At 35.6% G+C, this 21753-nt stretch overlaps 1 protein-coding gene across 1 annotated transcript in view; it reads right to left on the reverse strand.

Moving 5' to 3' along the window:
- The window catches only part of tyn (trynity), a 74451-nt gene that overhangs the window by 43693 nt on the left and 9005 nt on the right, over positions 1 to 21753 (reverse strand). The window contains exon 2 of the mRNA XM_065238084.1: positions 10103 to 10326. Coding sequence (XP_065094156.1) covers positions 10103 to 10308 — 206 coding nt within the window. The 5' untranslated portion in view covers positions 10309 to 10326. The remainder of the gene's footprint in view (positions 1 to 10102; positions 10327 to 21753) is intronic.

Here is a 21753-nt window from a genome sequence, read left to right on the forward strand (position 1 = left end):
TACTTACCAACTATGTAATAACCACAGGTAGTTAGACCTAACTGATTGAATTCTTGCGCACAAACATAACCGTGCCGGCACCATGCTTGCCGCGGTTCGTACTTATTTATTTCTTATCGATCGTGTTTTGACGGAATATTTCTAAGATAAGATTGTTTTACGCGTGATAGTAATTTTTAATTTTTAATTTCAACAATATTTGACTGCGAGGCGCTCATGGAACAAAGAAACGATTATCTTAATCAAAAGATACGGATATTTTCACAAACATTTATGAAGCTAATGTATAAAAAGGACACATTTGGTGGTGTCTATCAGCATTATTATATTCATATGCAAAATGTGATCAATTTGAAATGCGTGCTAATAGGCCAATATGACAAATAATATCCATTTATGTCACCTCCTTCCTCTTCAAAACTGTTGAGAAAGCGGAGGTGCATGAAAAAGTCTGACATCATACCTAATTGAAAAATAATATTTGTATCGGCCTGTGCTAGAAATAAAAGATTTGAAAAAGACGAAATTGGTGTCACTCGCTTCGATGATGACGAATACAAATACAAAATGAATATAAATATGTACTCCACGAGAGAGAAAAAAACACCGAAACGAAATGACGTTTTTTTTTCTTTTTGGTTTGCGATGGTGTCCGATAGAAAGTGTAAAAGCTAACATGAAAAACTGTCCTTTCTGCAGAACTTTTTCCGTTATTTCTGATGAGTACGGCGATCAAGCGTAACGTTTGAGATTCAGTTACGAGGCAACAAAGCATGAATTAACGCTACAGTTGTCAAAACATCAAAGCAGAATCTACATTGTCAATAAGCACATCATTAGTGAATGTTGAGATAGGTGAAATGGCTCTAATGTTGGCCTTTAGATCGAAATAATAGGCCAATCGATTTATAATCTTCTGTTATTTAATCATTCATACAAAAATGATCTAGATATTACAATTAGATATTTTTAGTTGCTGATGGTAAAACAATGCTGTACTTTGGATTTGATGCAAAATACCAATACTAAGGACACTTAAGCTAAATTAAGGTACATCCCAAGTCACATTGCAAGCTTTATGGAGGCTATATACCATTCTACAAGTCCTGCAGAAACCTCATAAAACCAAAATTGTTACTTGGGATCAATCCTGCTCGCACACACAAAAAAAAAAAATTCAAACGATCCCATGAGAAAATGATTTGGAATTTTGCAATGACTTATTGTGAAAAATGAATTTGCTATTTTCCGAAAGTGATAATTCTTCTTCTTCTTCTTTAGCTTTATTAAGTCCCGACAGGGACTTAACGCTGTTTATCAACTTAGTGTTCTATGAGCACTTATACAGTTGTTCATAGGCAAGTTTCTAAATCTGTATCATTTTTGCATTAGTACATATTGTGTGGCAAGAACAATCATCCTCTATGCCCATACGACCAATGAGTTCAACCCAAATTTGAGTTCAGTTTACACATAAATCGTAAAAACTCAGCGAAGAGTAAATTTGCCTGATGTTTTTCCAGGTTTTTCCACGAAAAAATCCCGAATATGAGAAAGTAAAGATTGGATTCTCTCAGTCTATTGAGTAGGAATAAACTTGTCTTCAGCATGGTCTTGCTTTATAGCTGTGCCTTTACCAACCGAGCTAAGGGAAATCTCTAAGCGAGGCTGAATGTGATCCACGAAGCTTATCGCTACTCGGAATAACTACCCGGGGCGAGCAGCCCTTATGTTTACCGGAGATGAGCAGCCCTTATGTTTATTTCAAAAATTGAATTTTTCTAAAAAATGCAGAAATGTACAATTTTCAAAAAAATGTTATAGAATTATTCAGTAATTTGCAAGAAATTGAAGAAAATGTGACCACCGAAAAAAGTACTCATTTTGTTATAAGAATACGCCATCTTAAAATAGGCTTTTCGACCTTGTATTAGACATTTTTGTATTTTAGCTTACCAGCATGATCAATCACGATCATTAAACATGTGTCTTAATGCTAGGTAGCAATTTAACTATTTAATCAACTAGAATTTTTGTTTTTCACTTTCTTAATCCGTTTGCTTTTGGTTTCGACGGGTGTTATTTGTTTATTCAAATAGTTCAATTCTCCTCTACAAAAAAGAGGGATGAGTTTCACCCGGAAATGGGTGTCAAAATATTGATAGACAGGTTCTAAGTAAGCAATAGCAGTGCTATTAACGGACTCTATATTAGCATATAGTGCATCACAATCTCGAGTAAGTCCGAGCGAGTTTTAGTTGCATCATTGAGCATATTAGAAGAAGTTTTCGAACCATTTGAAAACTGGAAAACTAATCCTTGAGCTCAAAATAAGTTTATTCCTATCGATAGGCACATGTGATCTATATATTTACACACATCAGATCCAATAAACACTGTACACTCAATTGTCATAACATTTATATGTAGCTTCGATATTGTCATAACAATATCTGACATATCTGTGGTATCTTCATTTCCATCATTTATAGCGGTATGCTTCATCAAGGATAATACGAAAATCTCCACCATGCCGTAGTATCCTTAATTTAAATCTCGAATTTCACTTTAATACCCGGATTTCGGGGTATTAAAGAAAATCCTAGATATTCAAAAAGTACGCAGCCATAAAAAAAAACTTGCTTGCACCGTACTACACCGTAGGTGACCGTGGAATAGACCTCTCCTGATTGGTGCGAGAAGTTTCACAATTCACACAAATCAGAATTGTCGCGTCACTGATTTGCCTGAGATTATTTCCATCAGCTGTGGCCTGGAGACAGAGCAGGAGTATATAAAGAAGCAGATGATACGCCCAAATCGGGGGTCATTCTCGTCGAAGAGTGAACCAAGCCATAGAAAGGTGTGTCGCTATGGAATGAACTTTTCCCGTGTGAATTGCCACTTTTCGCGTCTCATGAAATCCTCCTCTGCGGTCATCTCGAGCGCTCCCACGCCAGCACAGCACTTCGCAGGAATCGCTAAAGTTTTCGAAGTACTCGAAATTTTACGGAACTTCTCAAAAACTCTCGTAACATCTCAGAAATTCTCAAAAGTTCTTGGAAATTCTCGGAAGTTCTTGAAAATTCTCGGAAGTTCTTGAAAATTCTCGGAAATTCTTGAAAATTTTCGGAAATTCTTCAAAATTCTCGGAAGTTCATCGCAGAAGTTCTTAGAATTTCTAAAATGTTTTTGGAAACTCTTGGATCTTTCTGAGAAGTTCTCGTAACGTCTAAGATGTTCCTGAAACTTATAAGATGTTATCGGATCTTCTAAAAACTTCTTGGAACTTTGTGGAGTTTTTTTTAGAAGTTCTCGGATATTTTCGGAAGTTCTCAGCATTGCTCAAAACTTCTCAGCACTCTTCAGAAGTTTGCAAAACTCCTCGGATGTTCTCATAACTCCCCAGAAGTCTTAAGATTAAGAACATTGCTGAAGTTCTCGGTTCAGCAATTTTTCGGAATATCACCGAACTTTTGAGAACTTCCTAGGAGTTGAGAAAACTTCTGAGATTTTCTGAGAACTTCCGATAACTTCTGAGAAGTTCTGTGAATGTCCATAAACTTTCGAGAAGATCTGAAAAAAATTCAAGAAGTTCTGAGAACTTCTGAACTTTGGAAGCTAAATAAAGTTCAAGAATTTCACAGCATCTCAGGGAAGTTCTCAGAATTTCTCAGAACATCAGAGATCTCAGAGCTACTCGGAAATACTCGGCAGTTCATAGAACTTCTCGGAAGTTCTTGTAACATTACTTCCTGAACATCTTGGAAGTTCTCAGAACATAGCTAAAGTTCTCAGAACTTCTCGAAACCTCTTAGAAATTCTGGGAAATTCTAGGACCTTATTGAAATTTTTCGGAAATTCTCGAAAATTCATTTGACATTCGGACATTTTCGAAAGTATTTCAGAGAACTTCCGAGATGTTCAGAAAACTTCGCAGAGTTTCTATAACCTTTCAAGATATTCTAAGAACTTCAGATGTATTTTTAATGGTGAACGTAATAGTTTATTTCATAGTGCTGTGATAAATATTCGATTAATTAAGTGTGGAATTGTGCTTGGGCCGCGGTAGAATTGATCCTACGCGTGCCCCGTAGTGATCATTTAGTGGATAGGTAGGATAACGGTAGCTGCTGCAGCTGGTTATTGTTCAATTTGTGTATTTTTTCTTCGCCCGGCATGCTATTGGCACCCTTTAGTAAGCAGCGGCATTGTAAATTTTTGCTTTCGTTCGTTTTTACTTGTGCCTCTGTAGTGTTGCATGTAAAGTTTATGTGTATAGGTGGATAGATATGGCAGAGTGTGCAATATGTAATTTGGGAATTTTGGTAAGTGATTTGCCGGTTATCTGTGTGGGTAAGTGTGCTCGTGTATTTCATTGCAAATGCACTACACTTACGCGGACTCAGGCAATGCAAATGTTCTGTTCAAGTATGATAATTGTCTATCAGATCAGAGTTGCGACGAGCAACATGATCTGATCTCGCGCGTCAAAAGAATAGGAAGAGATGAAGAATGTTTTTCAACTCTCGGACTCGATCTCTGGCCTGCGAGATCACATTACTGCTCAGATAGACATCGCGTTGAAGAGCGGGATGGTAGACATTAGCCGAAATGTAAATAGTATTGAAAAATTAATTTGTGAGAAATTGGACAATATGAAAAACTCATTTTTTCAAATTACTGCGGAAAAAAATTAGCTGTAACGAATGACCAGTGCAATGTATCTAGGACGATACAGTCGGAATCGGACTAAAATACCGAACGCAAAAAACGTAAACTAGTAATTAGTAATAGTGATCATGATGATGATGTTTCTGTTTAATGCGAGTTTTTCATGAAAAACATAGTCGTGCAAGTAAAAGTAAAAATATTAGTAACAGTAACAGTAACAAACAGAGAAATCGTAAGACTCGTCCGGTCATTGTGATATACCAAAAGAGTCCAAACAAGCTTGCGAAGATACTCGTAAGTTTTTGAAAACACAGTTAGATCCAAAAACACACAAAATCAGTAATTTTAGGAATGGTAAATATGGCTCTTTTATTGTTGAGTGTGCAACAGGAGCTAATCTAAATGATGTAAAAACTGGTATTGAAAGCAATCTGAGTGGAAAATATAGTGCTGTTGTTCCCACTTCAAGATTAGTGTTGTAATTGAAGTCGATGTCGATAAGTATAAATGTTTGTTTTGTGCGAAAAAAGTAAACGTAGGGTTTGATCGTTGCTCGATAGTTCCCGCGATTAATGTGTTGAGATGCTTCAAATGTGGAGAATTTGGGCACAAGAGCATGGATTGCAAAAATTGTGATAGATGCGCTACGTGCAGCCAACAACATCGTCGGAGTGTACGTCAACTGTATTGAAATGTATTAATTGTTTGAAAATGAATAAAGAACGTAAAATGAACTTGGACGTCAACCATGCCTCATTTAGCTTTGAATGTTTGCTCTATAAAAGAAATTTTGATCAGAAGAAAAGCAGCTTGCGTATCAATAATAGCAGCCAAGTTCCAGAAATGTTAATCAATTCAATTTTTTATATCTTAATATTGTGGGGTTGTCATCAAACTACGTAGCATTACGTCAAATTGTTGAGGAAAAACGTCCTTTTTTAGTTTTATTATCTGAAACTCATATGGTAGAAACTGAAGCTTTTGATCAGTATAGTATTCCGGGTTATATTGTTGCTGCTTGTTTATCCATTCTAGACACACTTGCGGTCAAAGAATCAGTTCAATTCAACCTTCGTACGAACGAAGTTATTGATGGCAACTGGTTCTTGGGCATTTCAGTTATACGTGGCATGAAGATGGGTAATTATGGTGTTTTGTATCATTCTCCCAGTTCTAGTGACCAGCGTTTTGTCGAAGTTTTAGAGAACTGGCTCGAGAGATTCTTTGATTCTAGTAAATTAAATATATTGGCTGGTGATTTTAATATTAATTGGCGTGATAAACATAATTCGAATCATTTGAAGCGTTTAGCTGAGTTTTTCTATTTAAAGCAAACGGTAAATAAGTATACACGTATTTTCAGGTACAGTAGAACTTTAATTGACCACGTTTATTCCAATTTTGATTCCATTTGTTCAGTTACGGATACTGATTTGAAAATAACCGATCATGAGACCTTAGTGATTAATGTCTTAGACAATGTTAACGATAATGATAATTTTGTAAAATTGAAGTGCTGGAGGAAATATTCGAAGCAAGCTGTTTCGAATCTTGTTGAGAGGAGCGTGGATTTTCCATTCGTTGCCGGTAACTTAGATGAATCTACAGCTGTTCTTAATAACGCTTTGAAAACGTGTACTAATCAACTAGTTGAGCAAAAGTTTGTTGCTTTGAAAAACTCGAACGGCTGGTACAATTTTGATCTTTTGGTACAAAAAGTTTTGTAGATCAAATATTGACAATCATTGAAGTAGGTACACAATTGCGCGTAATAACGTAATGGAAAAGAACCTAGTAATTGCAAACCGCGGTCCATAACTTTTAATGGCACATTAGAACAGTCAGAACAAGTAATTGTCGACAGTGTTTCATTGATTAATCAATCCATTGAATTGGTCGATGAACCTGACGAAATAAAACAGCCAGTTAATAATAGTTGTAGATTTGAAGGTTTTCACCCAATTACATTAGATGAACTTAGAGTTATTAATGAATCATTGCAAACTGAACATGTGCCACAAATTTGGAAGGAATCCTTAGTGGTCCCTATTCAAAAAGTTGCTGGAACGATTAAAGCCGAAGAGTTTCGTCCCATCAACATGTTGCACACCTTTTGGGAAAATTTTAGAACTTGTTGTTAAAGGCCAGCTGTTGGAGTATTTAAATAGTAATAGTTTGTTGATACCAGAACAATCGGGATATCGGGAAGGTCATTCTTGTGAAGCCGCACTGAATTTGGTATTTGCGTAGTGGAAAAATAACTTGGAGTGTAAAGATACGATTGTTTCTGTTTTTTGGATCTTAAACGCGCATTTGAATCAATTTCTAGGCCCTTATTGTTAAGATCAATCAAGCGCTTACTGCATATAAATGGTTTGAAAGCTATTTGTCTGACAGAATTCAACGGACTGTTTTTAATGATTCCGTTTCCAGTCCCGTGGGGAATAACCTTGGAGTACCCCAGGGAAGTGTATTAGGGCCCCTGTTATTTATTATGTATATTAATGACTTGCGACGTGTTTTACGATTTTGAGAAATTAATCTTTTTGCAGATTATACTGTGTTATTCATTGCAGCTAAGGATTTAGATGATGTCGTTTTACACTTGAATGAAGATTTACGTTCTCTAAATAAGATGGTTGAAGTATAAGCAGTTGAAATAGAATACAAGTAAAACTTCATTTATAGTATTCTCGCGGAATCGAGTAAATGAGAACGTTTCTTTTGTAATTGATGATGAGACTATTGATCGTGTTCGGGAGATTAAATATCTTGGCGTGATTATTGATGAGAAACTTAAGTTCAATTCTCACATTGACAATGTCATCAAGAAAATTGCCAAGAAGTATGGAATTCTATGTCGACTGAAAAACGATTTAACTATTGCCAGTAAAATACAGCTATACAAATCAATCATCTCTCCTCATCTAGACTTTTGGCCTTCCATTTTATTTTTGACTAATGCAACACAAATATCAAGATTACAGCGCTTGCAGAATAAAATAATGGGTTTGATGTTTAGATGTGCCGAATTATTCACTTCCTCAACTTTGATACTAGACGCCTTACAATGGTTGTCGGTGAAGCAAAGAATTGTATATTTGACTATGGTGTTCATTTTTAAAGTAGTTAACGGTTTGCTGCCTCGATATTTGTGTGATCGAATTGAAAGAGGAAGTGACTTTCATAGATATAATAAGAACACCACATTTCTTGACTTGTGCTTCACAATTCGATGCCTAGACATATCAAACGTTCAGCAACACTTACAGAATTTAAAAGACACTGCATTTCGCACGTTAAAACTGTCTTTTGAACAGTTATCCAGTGATTTTTTTATGAATTGACAAATTATGTATCTTGACGAAGTTATCTCTAACGGATTATTTTATATGGATAATACTGTCATAAGGACTTTTTAATAATTATTGTAGCACTGCAAAAACTATTTTTGTTCGCCACGATGGTGATGCTGGATGTTTTATATTTGATTTAATAGTAGTAGATTAATAATAAAAAAGTAGTCTACAAAGGCCTCGCGCGCGTATTACGGATATAGAGGACTGAATTTAAAATTTGATAAAAAATGCAATTTTGAAGCTTACTTGAGTTAGTAGTAAGTTTTCTGGCAAATGTTGGGGGTTCATGAGCATTCCTGACATTGCTGAAAATTATGATAGCATCAGATTGCGGGGTTGCTAGAGTAATAGGATGCTTTGTTGATTGTTCATTAACTCTTGATTGCTTGTAATACTTATGAATATTTTTGGTGGACAATAAGCTGCTGCAACTTGTTTGTGACTGGAATAAGTGGCACACAAGTAACCACAATTGTTCAGTGACATGTGTGCTGCTAGGGTAAGAGAAGGACGCCTGAGCTTTTCCTCATTTACATCGCTGTGAAGCAACTGTAAACTCTAGAGGGAATTGATATAACCAGTTCGATTTTGTTTACTAACCTGGTTTAAATATCATATTTAATTATCTTAAAGATAAATCGTCCAGCTCAAACCTTTGTAGGGGTAAGAGGTGGGACCATCATCATCATCATCATCGAAAGATTTCAGACCTTCTCAGAACATCGCTGAAGTTCTCAGAACTTCTCAGAGTTTCTCGGAACATATTGGATCTTGTCAGGAATTTTTGGAACTTCTCGGAAGTTCCCGGAAACCCTTAGAATATTTCGAAATTTCTCAGAAGATCTAATTTTTTTTTATTTAAGTCGATGAATGTAGATAGGATCTATTGAAAAGTGACACAAGAAATTTTGTTGCGGTGGCGAGACCGATTACACTCACACTCATAAACACTGTTCGCTACAAAAGCAAATGGCTACGTGGTGCTTACCAAATCAAGGATTAAAATCTGGATAAACTCGCGTATTATCCTCCATGGAGCTTACCGCTATTAAAGTGGCAACACTTCTCAAAAACTGCCATTAAGTTTGCGAACTTTTGCCCCATTGCCGAGCCCATTGCTGATTCGAACTTTTACACCGGTATGGTATAAGTTGTAAACCTTGAATAAGTATTGATGAAGTATTCGATTTTTTTTACTGTTGTAATTCTTTAATCCGACCCTTATTGAAAGGATCCGCTATTTATACCCTTCGGAGTATTGAAAGACCCTCAAAAGGCACGCCCCTTTGTCAGTCAAAATTGAATTCCTTTGCAACAAAATTAAGGAGTGACACCGATAATGACCATGCATCAGAATCTTAGTCTTAACCACTTCAACCAAGGGAACAGCGAATAGCGAAACTAACTCATTTTTCCCTTGTTTCAAGATCATCCAGTGGACAAAGCCACTATCAACAAGGCATAAAAGTAACAAGGACTAAGATGTGTTCCTTTGATTACTGACAAATCCTGTTCCCCTAGTTTAAAGTAGTCAGGACTAGGAATCGGTGGTACATCCATAGATCCGTAAAGTACCACGAAAAGGTGATCTACCTACGTTACGGAGCATCTTTAAACTTGAGTTGTGCCTTTCTCGACTTCCCTGAACATAGAGTAGTATTTTACTTGTCACACAATATACCAATTCATGCATTGGTTGGCATAGAAAAGCCCTTAATAACTGTGGAATTGCTTCAATGAACACTAAGTTGAGAGCAGGCGGAAGCTCGTGAAAGGGCAAGAAAAAGAAGAACTTTTATCAATAGGTTCAATTTGAACCATAACACACACAAACTTACTCTAGAGATGATCCCCATATTGTTTTCATTGTGTTTTTAGGGTTCAATTTACTTTGATGCTTTTTCGAAAAATTAATTTCATCATTGCAAAGAGCTCGCGTCATTTTAAGCAAAATGGCAGAAGGTATGTATTGACGAGAATAATTTGCAATGATAAAATGTTGCGTCGAAAAAAACTGGGCTTACATTTTTGGACATTGCACCTTAAATGCATTTGATTTTTGTACGTACCTAAAAGCGGCTGCTTGACAATCCGGCTCCTCGCGGCACCATCCTTGGCACTCGTAGAGTGAAAGATTTTTCACACTATAGTAGGTCGTGCCTTGGAAATCAAAATCCGTTAATTTTTCAAATGCTATTCGCCCGGCAGCAAAGTTTACTGCCAGGCAAAGCAGTAAAAATGTTGCTAGCATATCCCTTGATATGCGCGTTTTCATGGCAAATTTCAGCAAATCCTGTAAAGAAATAATTTAGGGAGTATTTAAAAGTTTTCTGGTGTTATAGCTCATTAAAACAAATAATATTCAAAGGCATAGCGGAATGTTATAAGAAAATACACATATTTATAAATTGTTTAAATTCTGAGCTTGGCTGATAGTTCATAGAAATTTTTTTTTTTTAATTTATGTGTACACAAAGCAACTGCTAGTGGTAATATCATTTCTATTCGGGTTTAACTGCGATTGCTTATACAAACTAAATTGAGTGGAAATGGCGAATTAAGTTTATAAGATTAAATATTATTAGAACCATTATTCAAGTGAAGATCGCAGTGTCCTAGTAAAGCATACCAACCACATAATATCAACAGTTAGCACAGCAAGTTAATTATCAATAGCAAAAACAACGTCGTCGCAACGACGAAAATGACAAACAGTGCAGCAACGATTTATAATCCGATTCAACAGTGGATACCCAGATAGCAACGAAGGCATTTAAGCAATATTGCATTCAAATTGTGTGTCTTGAAAAATTGGGCTTCTGTTCCGATAAATGGCATTAATAAAATTCATTCTAGTTTTGGCAGTAGAAGAGGTAATACGTAGCCGCGTTTTTGTGTGGGTTCTTAACTTACATACCTAATTATGTGTTTTGGATTCTGAGGTATAATTTTTAGCGTATTCTGAGATGACGTAGTAAAGTAAACATAGTATCTGTAACAATATTTTTTAAGTTTAGAAATGTCGAATGTTTTATTAGCTTCTAGTAGTACACAGTAGCCAATGTTTCAACTCCCAGATATAAGATATATTCGTTTTAAAGTCCAAAATCTTCCGAATATCTAGTTTTTTTTTCAAACTTTTTTGAGATACAATATCAATAAAATAGGCCGAATACTGTTGGACTATTTGGGACATTTGATCAAATTGTAAAAATGTATAGATAGAACATATATATTATAAATATTGTTTATATATAAATACAGAGGTCTCGAGATAATTTTTAAATAAAGACTTGATTGCGTCAACATTTGGGACAAAAAAAAAATTCACAATATTCAGGAACAATTTTTGTTTTAGATTCTGGTTCTTTCAACATTAGCGATATGACAATCTGGAACTCATGATACTACATTAAAAAAAGATCTTGGATGTGGTGAGAAATTGAGGATCATTTCTGGCGACTTGTTTGAAATACTTCAAGGAAAATTTTGAGGAGAACTCTACAGGGCTTGTGAATTGTATTTCAAGTGCGGAGATTGAAAATAATATAGGAATTAATAGGTGATTTAAATGAAAAATTAAGGTCATTTCACGTAGCTTCCTCTATCTCAATACACTGCACAATTTCATAAGTCAAATAAGGTACACCTGAGCAAGTGGGATCGCGAAATTAGTAAGATCTAAAAACTGAATTGTGGGTGCGACAAAACGGTAAACTTCGTTGAGCCAATCATGGCATACTACTAATAACGTCATTGACTCTATGGAGTTTCCCGTTTTATTACAATCACACATAAGCATTCACATTTCAGATTAAAGATTGAATATCAAAGCATAGGGGCCCACGGTTAAACAAATACAGGGCCCATTTGTGGGCCCCTATGCCCCCGTGGGGCCCCTATGCTTTGGTACCAAAAAAAGCCTGCTACAAATTTTTTTCCATAAATTATTACTTGTATTCTCACTTACATTTAATTCAATTTACATTTATTCTTGCTTAACTTTACATTCAAAAATATTTATAGTTTAGTGCTTATAATTGAAAATAAATTCAGGCTACCTAGTATTTTGCAACACATTTAACACTGGATTTCATTTCGAAAATAATTGGTCTCTGGAGAGAGTATTAAAGTTGATAAAATTGAAATGAATTCATACGTAAATCGTTTAGAGTTATTTCCTTTATTGTTCCGCAACCAAGTGCCACTCACCGACGGACATCGATTACCATCCATTGACGGTAATCGAATGTGCAGGAAGGCATCTTTCACACCTGCGTAGGATATTGCACCGGGACCAACGGCTTTACTTCCCTTCCGAGGGAAGACGTGACCAGAGATTTTTATGCCTCAGAAAAATCCCACCGACTTCGGCTGGGATTGAACCTAGACCCATTGGGGTGAGAAATCAGTCATGCTTACCAATGCACCATCGGTGCCGGCCAGTCGTTTAGAGTTGAGCTAATAATAATGATATAGTACAGGGTGCGTGACGAATTTATAAATAAATCGCACAAAATTCATTGCTAGAAAATAAATCGCACAAAATTCATTGCTAGAATAACTAACTGGTGTATTTTTTCTCAAATATGCCATTTACTGCAAAAATTCGTCACGCACCCTGTACAAGGATAAGCAAATCATTTTTTTTTTAATTATTATTGTCACTTTAACGCACTCGGGTCATTCGTGACTTGTCTGGCGTGAGAGGTATGGATGCTAACCACTACGCCAAGGTCACCTCATCAAATCATGCTTCTCTAAGCCTCTAGTGCTCCGTAGTGCTAATATGAAATTCAATATTTTGTAAAGTGGAATTGGATTGGAAAGATTGCAGCCAATAATAGATTGAAGATGACTAATGCAGAATAGAAAATAAATCTAAGCCCTAATCTTGAAAAAAATTTCATGCCTTTTGATGATAAGAATATTTTAAAACATTGAATTTAAAAAAAAAATCATAGCTCAAGGTATTTTAATTTCCTACAACTTTTACAATCATTATAAGTACTGACAATTTCCTCTTAATTTTGAAAATTTTAACATGTATACTTGTCAAGGTCACAGAGAAAAATTAGATGTTGTTACATCTTGAAAATAATTCTGATATCAAAGATCAAGAAAATCTTTGAAGGTGCCAAAGTCTAAGTTCGAGATTTAGAACAACTTTGAATCAGAAATGTTGAATCTTTTCTGGTCTTAAAAAGTATATTCAGTTCCACATGTTTTTTGCTAAGTTCAGGATCTGAAATTAATTCTATATTAGGGATCTTTTACTCAGTCCAGGCTCTTTATTTTTTTCTTAGGTCCGGGATCTCGATATTTTTCCCCAATCCAGCATCTTGCAAATTTAGCAAAGATCCAGAACAGGGTCGTTGTTAGCGTTTAAGTTTTCAAAGGAAATTTGTACTGAAGACGTTAATAGATGAAAACATGGACAAAAAAAAAAAAAAAAAACAGTCTTAGATCTTCAAAATCCCCTATATCACAAAACCTTTAAAAGTTTATAAGTTCCATAAAATTAAATGATTATTTGATTGTTATGTGGTCGGTGTTTGTAGGGGCTAGTAGCAAAATTTATGAAAAAATTAGATAATGATAGTATTTGATCAAGAAATTCCTCAGTTACATTTCATTTTAGTCAGATTAGATAAATAATACAAACAGCAAGGAAAAACTGCCATTACATAAGAAACTAAGCAAACTTTAAATTCGTTTTTCTCGCAATCTAAAAAATCACTCAGTCCAGTCTGACTTAACACCGTTCATTTAAAAAAAAAGTCCGAAACGTTAACATACTTTCCCTGATTCCCGATTTGTTTCAAGCTAATTTTTTCTTAAACAATTGATAAGGTCTCTTTTTTTCTTTCCCTAGTTCGGTCAACTTTGTTCTTCCCCCCTCTAAACCTGACTTTACCCTAGAAAATTAAACGCAATACTTTCTCAAAAGTTTCGATTCATGAAGGTTTATAGTTTATTTTTACAGAACTCTAAACATAAGATCGAACAAATAATGGCCTAGCATTAAACCCATTTTAATATTAAGTTTTCAACGCTCAACATAAGATTGTTAAAAACATTAATTTTCTCTTTTCAAGAATGTTTTGAGAGATGAAAAAACATTTTGATTCGTATTTTACTACAAATAATATAAGCAGTACCTAAATTACAGTTCAAACCTGAGAGACGAATCAGACTTGCGTAGAACAAATCAATAATGTAAGAAAAACAGATCAAACATACTTTTCAAATTCCCATTTTGCATCATGCAAATATTTTCAAATCAAGACCCACATCAACAAACCAAGCATCAAGCAGCAATACTTAATTTTTTGTTCGAAAACTTTGTTTCACGTGACATACATGGAGACCTAAATTCTTATTCACAGCATAACACCTTTTTCCTTATTAATATTGGATCGGTATGTTTTCCGTTACTACGTAAATCCTACATATCGGCAAAGTGACCGGAAAACATGGAAAACTTGAGATATTCCATGTTGTAACCAATTAAGTCAAATCCCACGTAGTATGGGCACCGTTAATGTGGTGTCCATTTACATTTATCCTATTATCCGTATTTTTCTGGGGTTGACTGTAATAAAAAAAAATAAGCTTGTTTAGTTCAAAACAAGGTTTTTAAGGAATACCCGTTAGTTCCAGATAGATTATTAGCTCGGCAGCAAAATGGCAATGGAAAACTCACACCGTTGTACAAAGTACAACGCGTGAGAACTTGTGTTACAGAAGTTTGCGCGAGTAACGAAAGGTTAAAATCGATATACGTTCATTTTGTTAACCGACTTTGCTCGGGCTACCACAACACCACCGGCGCCAAAGTCAGTACAGTATGTTGATTTCATTCATATGCGTCTCAAACACAGAACCACCTACATAGTCTAAACCAGGAACCAGGTGAAGTAAAGTCTTGTTTCATTTTAATGCCTATTTTGCCGTATTTCATTGGAAACCAACGAGTTTCCTTTCTATCTATCCCCATCTCCGAAGATTAAAACTGCAATCATAGCGAGTTTCTCTAAGCATCAATACAGAAAAGTAGTCGTTTACTGCATTTACCTAACGAACAACTATTTCGAGTAACAAGCTTTGCAAGAGTAGAATGCAGTCAAATTTTAAATTTTCTCAAAAATTGTCAGAAAACTAAATTAAATGGCAAGCAACAGAAACGATTCAGTAAAAGTTTCTAAACATTTTTGTTTGTTATCATCAGATAAACTTGAAAAGAAAACGGGACCAGTAATCATACTAACCATCTTCAAAGCTCAGTACGGGAATGAAACCGCTAGCGCCTACTACGTTAGCGCACGAGAAAAGTCAATAAACGGGAGAGAAAATGCTAATAATCAGCTAGCCGGTTTTTGGCCCTGGTTGGAAAGGTAAGAGTATTGCTTCAATTGTCGGAATTCTTTACACTAGAGAAGCGGGTCAGAGAAAACTGAAATGTGGCACAAACCCAACTCGTAGAGCAACATGGAGCTTCTGCGTGCAATCTCCATAGCGGTTTTCCTCTGGCAGTTGAGTGTTTTTTTTTATAGTTAATAGTTGCTTGCCATTGTGAAGGTTGGCTCCCTACTCAGTGAGTGCACGGTGTATTTACCAGTTGCGATCAGTCTGGTTAGTGGGATGGGAAGTGGTATAGAAAGTTATTGTATCTCTTGGGAAATATGGTTCATTCTCCCATATATTGTTTGTCAGTGACAAGCTTGCTGTATAATTCAAGAAAAATTTCTGTAATAATGATCATATCATGCCATTGCGGTATCTTGCTCTGTTTTAGTAAATTAAGTCAGTTACGGTTTCATATAGCTAAATGTTGATGTTTTTGAAAAATAGACGGTTAACATTGAGAATTGTTCAGAATTTTACAACTTTGGCTATGAAATAAGTATGGACATTTGGTCAAAAAAACTAGCACGTCGATTCCCAACTGAATGCGGATAGAAGAATACAAAGATAGGGCATGAAAGATGACCTGAATCGAACCGCAACACAAATTAGGGTGACGGATGGAAACGCCAATAAAGTTCAATCGTCGGTTCGTTATGCTGTTGCTGTTGCATTGGATCGATTCAAGACAAAGGAAAATTGAACGGTCTAACCAGAGCCGGATTTATATCTCAGAAGGGGCCCTTTTAAGTCGGAGCTCCTTACTAATACGCATCAGAATGTTTGCAATACGACCAGCGATAATTATAATGGTTATGATTTGATTGATTAGTATTCAAAAATATATCTGAACAGTTTCTTCTTCTTCTTCGCATTTCAAGCTTATCGCATATGTACTAGCTTATTGCGTGCTCTCAACATAGTGTTCTGGATGCACTTTCACAGTTATTAAATGTGAGCTTTGGATGCCTGTATCATTTTTGCATTAGTATTTATTGCACGACAAGTACAATCATACTCTATGCCCAGGGAAGTCGAGAAATTTTTCAACACAAAAAATTCCTAGATCGGACCGGGATTCGAACCCCACCACCTTCAGCATAGTCTTGCTCTGTAGCTGCACCTTTATCAACTGAGCTAATGGAGGCTGCACAGCTAATGACTCAGTAAAACTATAAGTTATATCATCTATAGATTAAATAAGCTCTAGACCGAGAACCACCCTACATCCTTTTTTCTTAAAAATCAGCCATAATATTAAAAGTAAAAGCAATTTACAACTTTGAGCAGTTTTCCGAATAAACCATTTGTATGAACTACCAGATCTAATTCTATATAAATCCCTCAGAACAACAAAATCGGTTATAATAAATTCCACAAAAATTGCCAGAAAAGCCATGTCAGATATAATGCAAGAAATATGGAATTCGACGAGCTACACACTTAGAAATTGTTACCGACTTCGGTAATTTTTTACCGAACTTTCAATAGCTGAACATTCGGTAAAACTTTGACCCTCATTTCAAAAGATTTTTCACTAAATTTTAATTTCAAAGCACTGTCAGTCTTGTTCAAATAATCGGGTCTTGCCATTGTGTTGAAGCTTTAAAGCTAATGAATTAAAATACCTGATTTCTGTTCGGTTAAAAGCTGCTGAAAGTTCGGTTAAACATTACTGAAGTCGGTAATCATTTCCAAGTGTGTAGTTTAATGTGAGAGGGTGCTTTCATCGGACTTTTCAGGAGGAGTACAAGGCTGTGGAGTAAGGTCAGAGACGGAAACATTTTAAGTAGGATCTTGACCCGGAGTTACAGCTAATTGTATATTTTACCGGTCGAATAGAAAGAATACATCAGATACTTCAAAAATGCCTCCGACTCTAACCTGAATATATAAACCACAACAAATGGTGAATTTATTATGACTACGCAAAAAAATATCTTTTTTAAATCTGGAAGCAGGGTGCCTTCCATTCATTTTGGCTAAAAAAAATGTTTTATGAAATTAAGGAATAATAAGATTCGGTAATTTTTTACCGAACTTTCAAAACATTGTGAAGTCTGTCTTTATCACATAATACCTGCCAATTTTGCTACATGAGAGTGGCAATAAGCGATTTTGTGATTTATCTCACCTACTCTTTGCTCTTCATTCTTCGCTCATTGGACTCTGTTAAAGCTAAATTTGTAGGTTTTATGTGTCAAACACAAACTTTACAATCTTTTCTTGCTCTTTTTTCCCTTTATTTAACGTCGGTCTCTGTTCCGCAATCTAGTGCCAATCACCGACGGACATCGATTGCCATCCATTGACGGCAATCGAATGTGCAGGAAGGCAGCTTCCACACCTGCGTAGGATTTTGCACCCATTCACAATTCAATACACATAGACCGGGACCAGCGGCTTTACTTCCCTTCCGAAGGAAGACGTGACCAGAGATTTGTATGCCTCAGAAAAATCCCATCGACTTCGGCTGGGATTAAACCTAGATCCATTGGGGTGAGAAAGTAGTCACGCTTACCACTACACCACCGGCACCGGCTATCTTTACTTGTTACTTACAAACATTTTTTAGCCAAAATCAATGGAAGACACCCTGTCTGGAAGTGTGAGTACAGTGTCATCATCCATTTGATAAAAGTAATATATACATTCGGAGCTTATTGTGAGTGAAAGAAGCTTCAGAGTGGCCATGTATGAACATTCATTCTTGAAATGCGTCGCTAGATCTACAATTGAGTTCTCCAAACAGAATCTCATGAACAGTGTAATGCAGCATTACAATTAATAAGAGTCACGCACAATGGATCTAATCCGTTGCTATAAATCTGACAGTTCTTTAGGAAATTCATACAGGCGTGAGTGGTTTTGTAAACAATGCCTTCAAACGTGAATTTATCGAAATTAATAGCTCGCTCTCGCAAACTAACACCACCATCAGGGGATCACTCAAGTATCCATTTTGGTTTTATGAGGGTTCTGTACCCAACAAACAGTTTGAGCTACTTAAAGGCTGAATAAGCTATTTTTTAGCTGAAGAAGCTAATTTTTGACTGAATCAACTCTTGTTCTAGAGATGAACTAGCCTAAGGCTAAAAATCTCAAAAATAAAGACTAAAAAAAAACTCGTGTTCTGCTTCCAATGTTTGTTGGGTAGACCATGATTTAGGCTTGTAGAATGCTATAAAACTGCTTTAAAGCTTGCAATATTACTTGGGTATTTAACTTTCTTAACGGTGGTGTTTAATCCTCTGTTCGGGACATAAAACCACTGCGACCAATAATTTCATCTATTGTAGCAACGGTGGTGTTAGATTGCGTGGGTGAGCTATAAGTTTCGATAAATTGACGTTTGAAGCCATTGTTTACAGATCTACTCACATCGGTATGCATATTTGCACGAGAGTTAGACAATAGATTCAGCTGCTACTTTTTCGCACAGATCAGATCCAAATCCATGGCTCTATATGATTTTTTAATTTGTATCCTGACGATGTTTAGCAACTGCTTATCGATGTGTGTTGTTAGTTACTTATTTCTCAACATATATGTGTGCTGTAAGTGCATTTATTTTCTTTTAAATCATCATTTTTGCATTTTCGCAATTCGATACAATAAACAAATAAAATAAAATAGGAGAAGCCGAAAACTAGTATCGAAGTAGCCCAAGCCACCATCCGGAATTTTGATGCTGAGGTTTCCATCTAGTAGGGGTATGCGTTACATATAAGGTTTAGGCGGAAGTAAACGAAAATCTAAATTTGAAACATCGCTTTAACTGTTTTGATTCTGGCCGAGTTTAAACTAATTCAATGTGAAAGGAATACTGACTTGGATACATCCAACCGGGAAATGTAAGATTCTCTTACAGATTTACAGGAAAAGTATGAAGAATTTGCATTGTTTTGCGACATGAATAGACTCCGTAATGTGGTCGCCGGTAGGCTTTAAAAATATTTTTGTAATTTTTATGTAAGATTATTTTTTGAAAATTTTTTTTTACCCCGAATGCATTGCGTCTAGAAAATCATATCGTGAAGGTTTTATATAAAATATGGAAAAAAAACTTGCTTGTACGCTGCAGTTCATTGTAACTGCCATTATATTTTTTTGTATGAAACATATGCAGAGGATGTAATAAATCCAATTGGTTTTCGTGCATGCACAATAGATCCAGTTGCGTTTCGTTTGCGATAATTTGACAGTTTACCCATGGGTTATCTGTCAAATTTACGTCAACGCAACGCAATGAGATCCATTGTATGTGGCCCTATACCTAACAAATCAATAAAGATAGAAATGTAAAGAATTACAAACTAGTGTAAATTGATAATTGAATATGTGCCTAATCTTCCAGTTCCTCAACTAATAAAGGAACAGAAAATCAGTTTAGTATTTTACATGAGTACAGATAGCAAACTTATCCGTAAATCACAATTTCGAAAATTTAAGACGATGAGAACAAAAAGTTCACTTTCCCCACAATGATTCCCATACAAACTTCAAAGATTCAGTGCAGTATGAGATCTCAACCAAATGAGCTCATATTTCAGGAGAATGATCAGGACATGGTTTGGAGTCGGTTGAGTTTGATAGAATTAAATCTTTATTTTGAACTACCCTAATAGTTATTCTTGCAATACGTCATATTTCTAAAGAGGGTTTGGAGCAGTATCAACTAACTTATTCGATTCAAATCCCGGCGGTCGAAAATTTTGGGTGATTACGAGGGATTCCTCATTTACCGGAAATGAAAATCACTTGTAAAACAATTCTTTTTTTTTTGCGCGAATTTTGTTTTTTTTTTAGAAAATCTGTGACAAGCAAAATCTGTGACAATTTCTTCATTTAAAGAACAATTTACCACGTTAGGCATCAAATTACCATTAAATGTTAGAGTTGCTCGAATTTTAAACAAAAATCACATGATTTATCAAATTTAGCTGCCTCATTTTTTTTTCTCTAGACTTGTTTTCCGTCGATCTTGTTTTCTGTTCTGAGCATCAATGCTACCGACGCCAGGGAGGCAGCTCAGATCCATCAACTCATGAACCGGGGACCAACGGCTTTACTTTCATTCCGAAGGAAGGCGTGATCATTGTCTCAAATTATGGTTGTATTTAAAAATTCTAGTTTTGAATGATTTTTAACTGATTGAGAAATGAACGGAATCAAAAAACACACAACGTCAACGGTTTCATACTGTCACATATTCCAAGCACTGTACTATTGAATCTACTTCCCAAATGATACACGCGTTATTTTGCCAATCAATAAATATTGATGTAATATGACTAATGTCTCTAATGTTGGGCCCACACATAATTTTTCACTAGCAACCAAAAATATTCATAAGTATTGTCCATATGACACATTGTTCTAAGAAGTATTTGAAGAACAGGATATTATTATCAATGGGCCCAATATTTAGATCCATATAGCAACATTAGAGTCGTTTTTCCTATCAGATTGATAACAGAATAGTAAAGATCAGACTCAATATATTTCATTAACATCATCAAGAAATAAGCACGATTACCTTGCATATTGCTACAAAAGAAAAGAGTTCTTGATTGACTTTTGTCATTTTTAAATTTCCACGAATTTCTATTGTCCTTACATATGACCCATTTCAGGTGTCGTGAGACGCAGATTACATGATTACATGGAATGCATTATTTTCAGATTGAAAAAAAAAATCATGGGTCTGCCATGCCATCGTTTCGGTTCAATGTAAATTTATATGAAATCATGTCTGTTTTCTTTATTATCAGTGCACTCAGTTCCCATAAACCACATCAATTGAACTTTCCAGCCAAAGTCTTTCACCTTACGCTTATCGTGTCATGGGAGTAATCGCATGAGAATTCATTTAACACTTGGCTCATACTTTATTGATAAAGTTCAAGTGTGTATAGATGGGTGGAATGAAATGTAACAACCCTGCATTAATCCCAACATGTGTTTTGTCATAGGTCATTCACTTATCATTGCCAGTAAATAACTCGATAGAAAGTAATAAAAGAGTAGCATAATACGTAAGAAAGTTGAAAACATAAATTCCATATCTTCTGGGAAATGCATTGAATACAATCGTAAAAAGGAAATACTAGCAGTAGACGATTTGTGTAGAACTCAGAGATCAATTTGCAGAACGTCTACAAGAAAAAAAAAATTCCAGGGGGGATTGATAGTCGTTAGCACGTGGTGTTGAAATATGTCATTCCAAACGTTAATGTATTTTAGCGTGTCAACAATGCACCGGTGAAAATATGTTGCATCCTCGAAATAATGGAACATTTTGCCAACATAT

The sequence above is a fragment of the Ochlerotatus camptorhynchus genome, unplaced genomic scaffold (genome assembly GCF_037179485.1).
Source record: "Ochlerotatus camptorhynchus isolate MF236.1 unplaced genomic scaffold, CSIRO-AGI_Acam_v1.1 ptg000696l, whole genome shotgun sequence".
NCBI classification, from domain to species: domain Eukaryota; kingdom Metazoa; phylum Arthropoda; class Insecta; order Diptera; family Culicidae; genus Ochlerotatus; species Ochlerotatus camptorhynchus.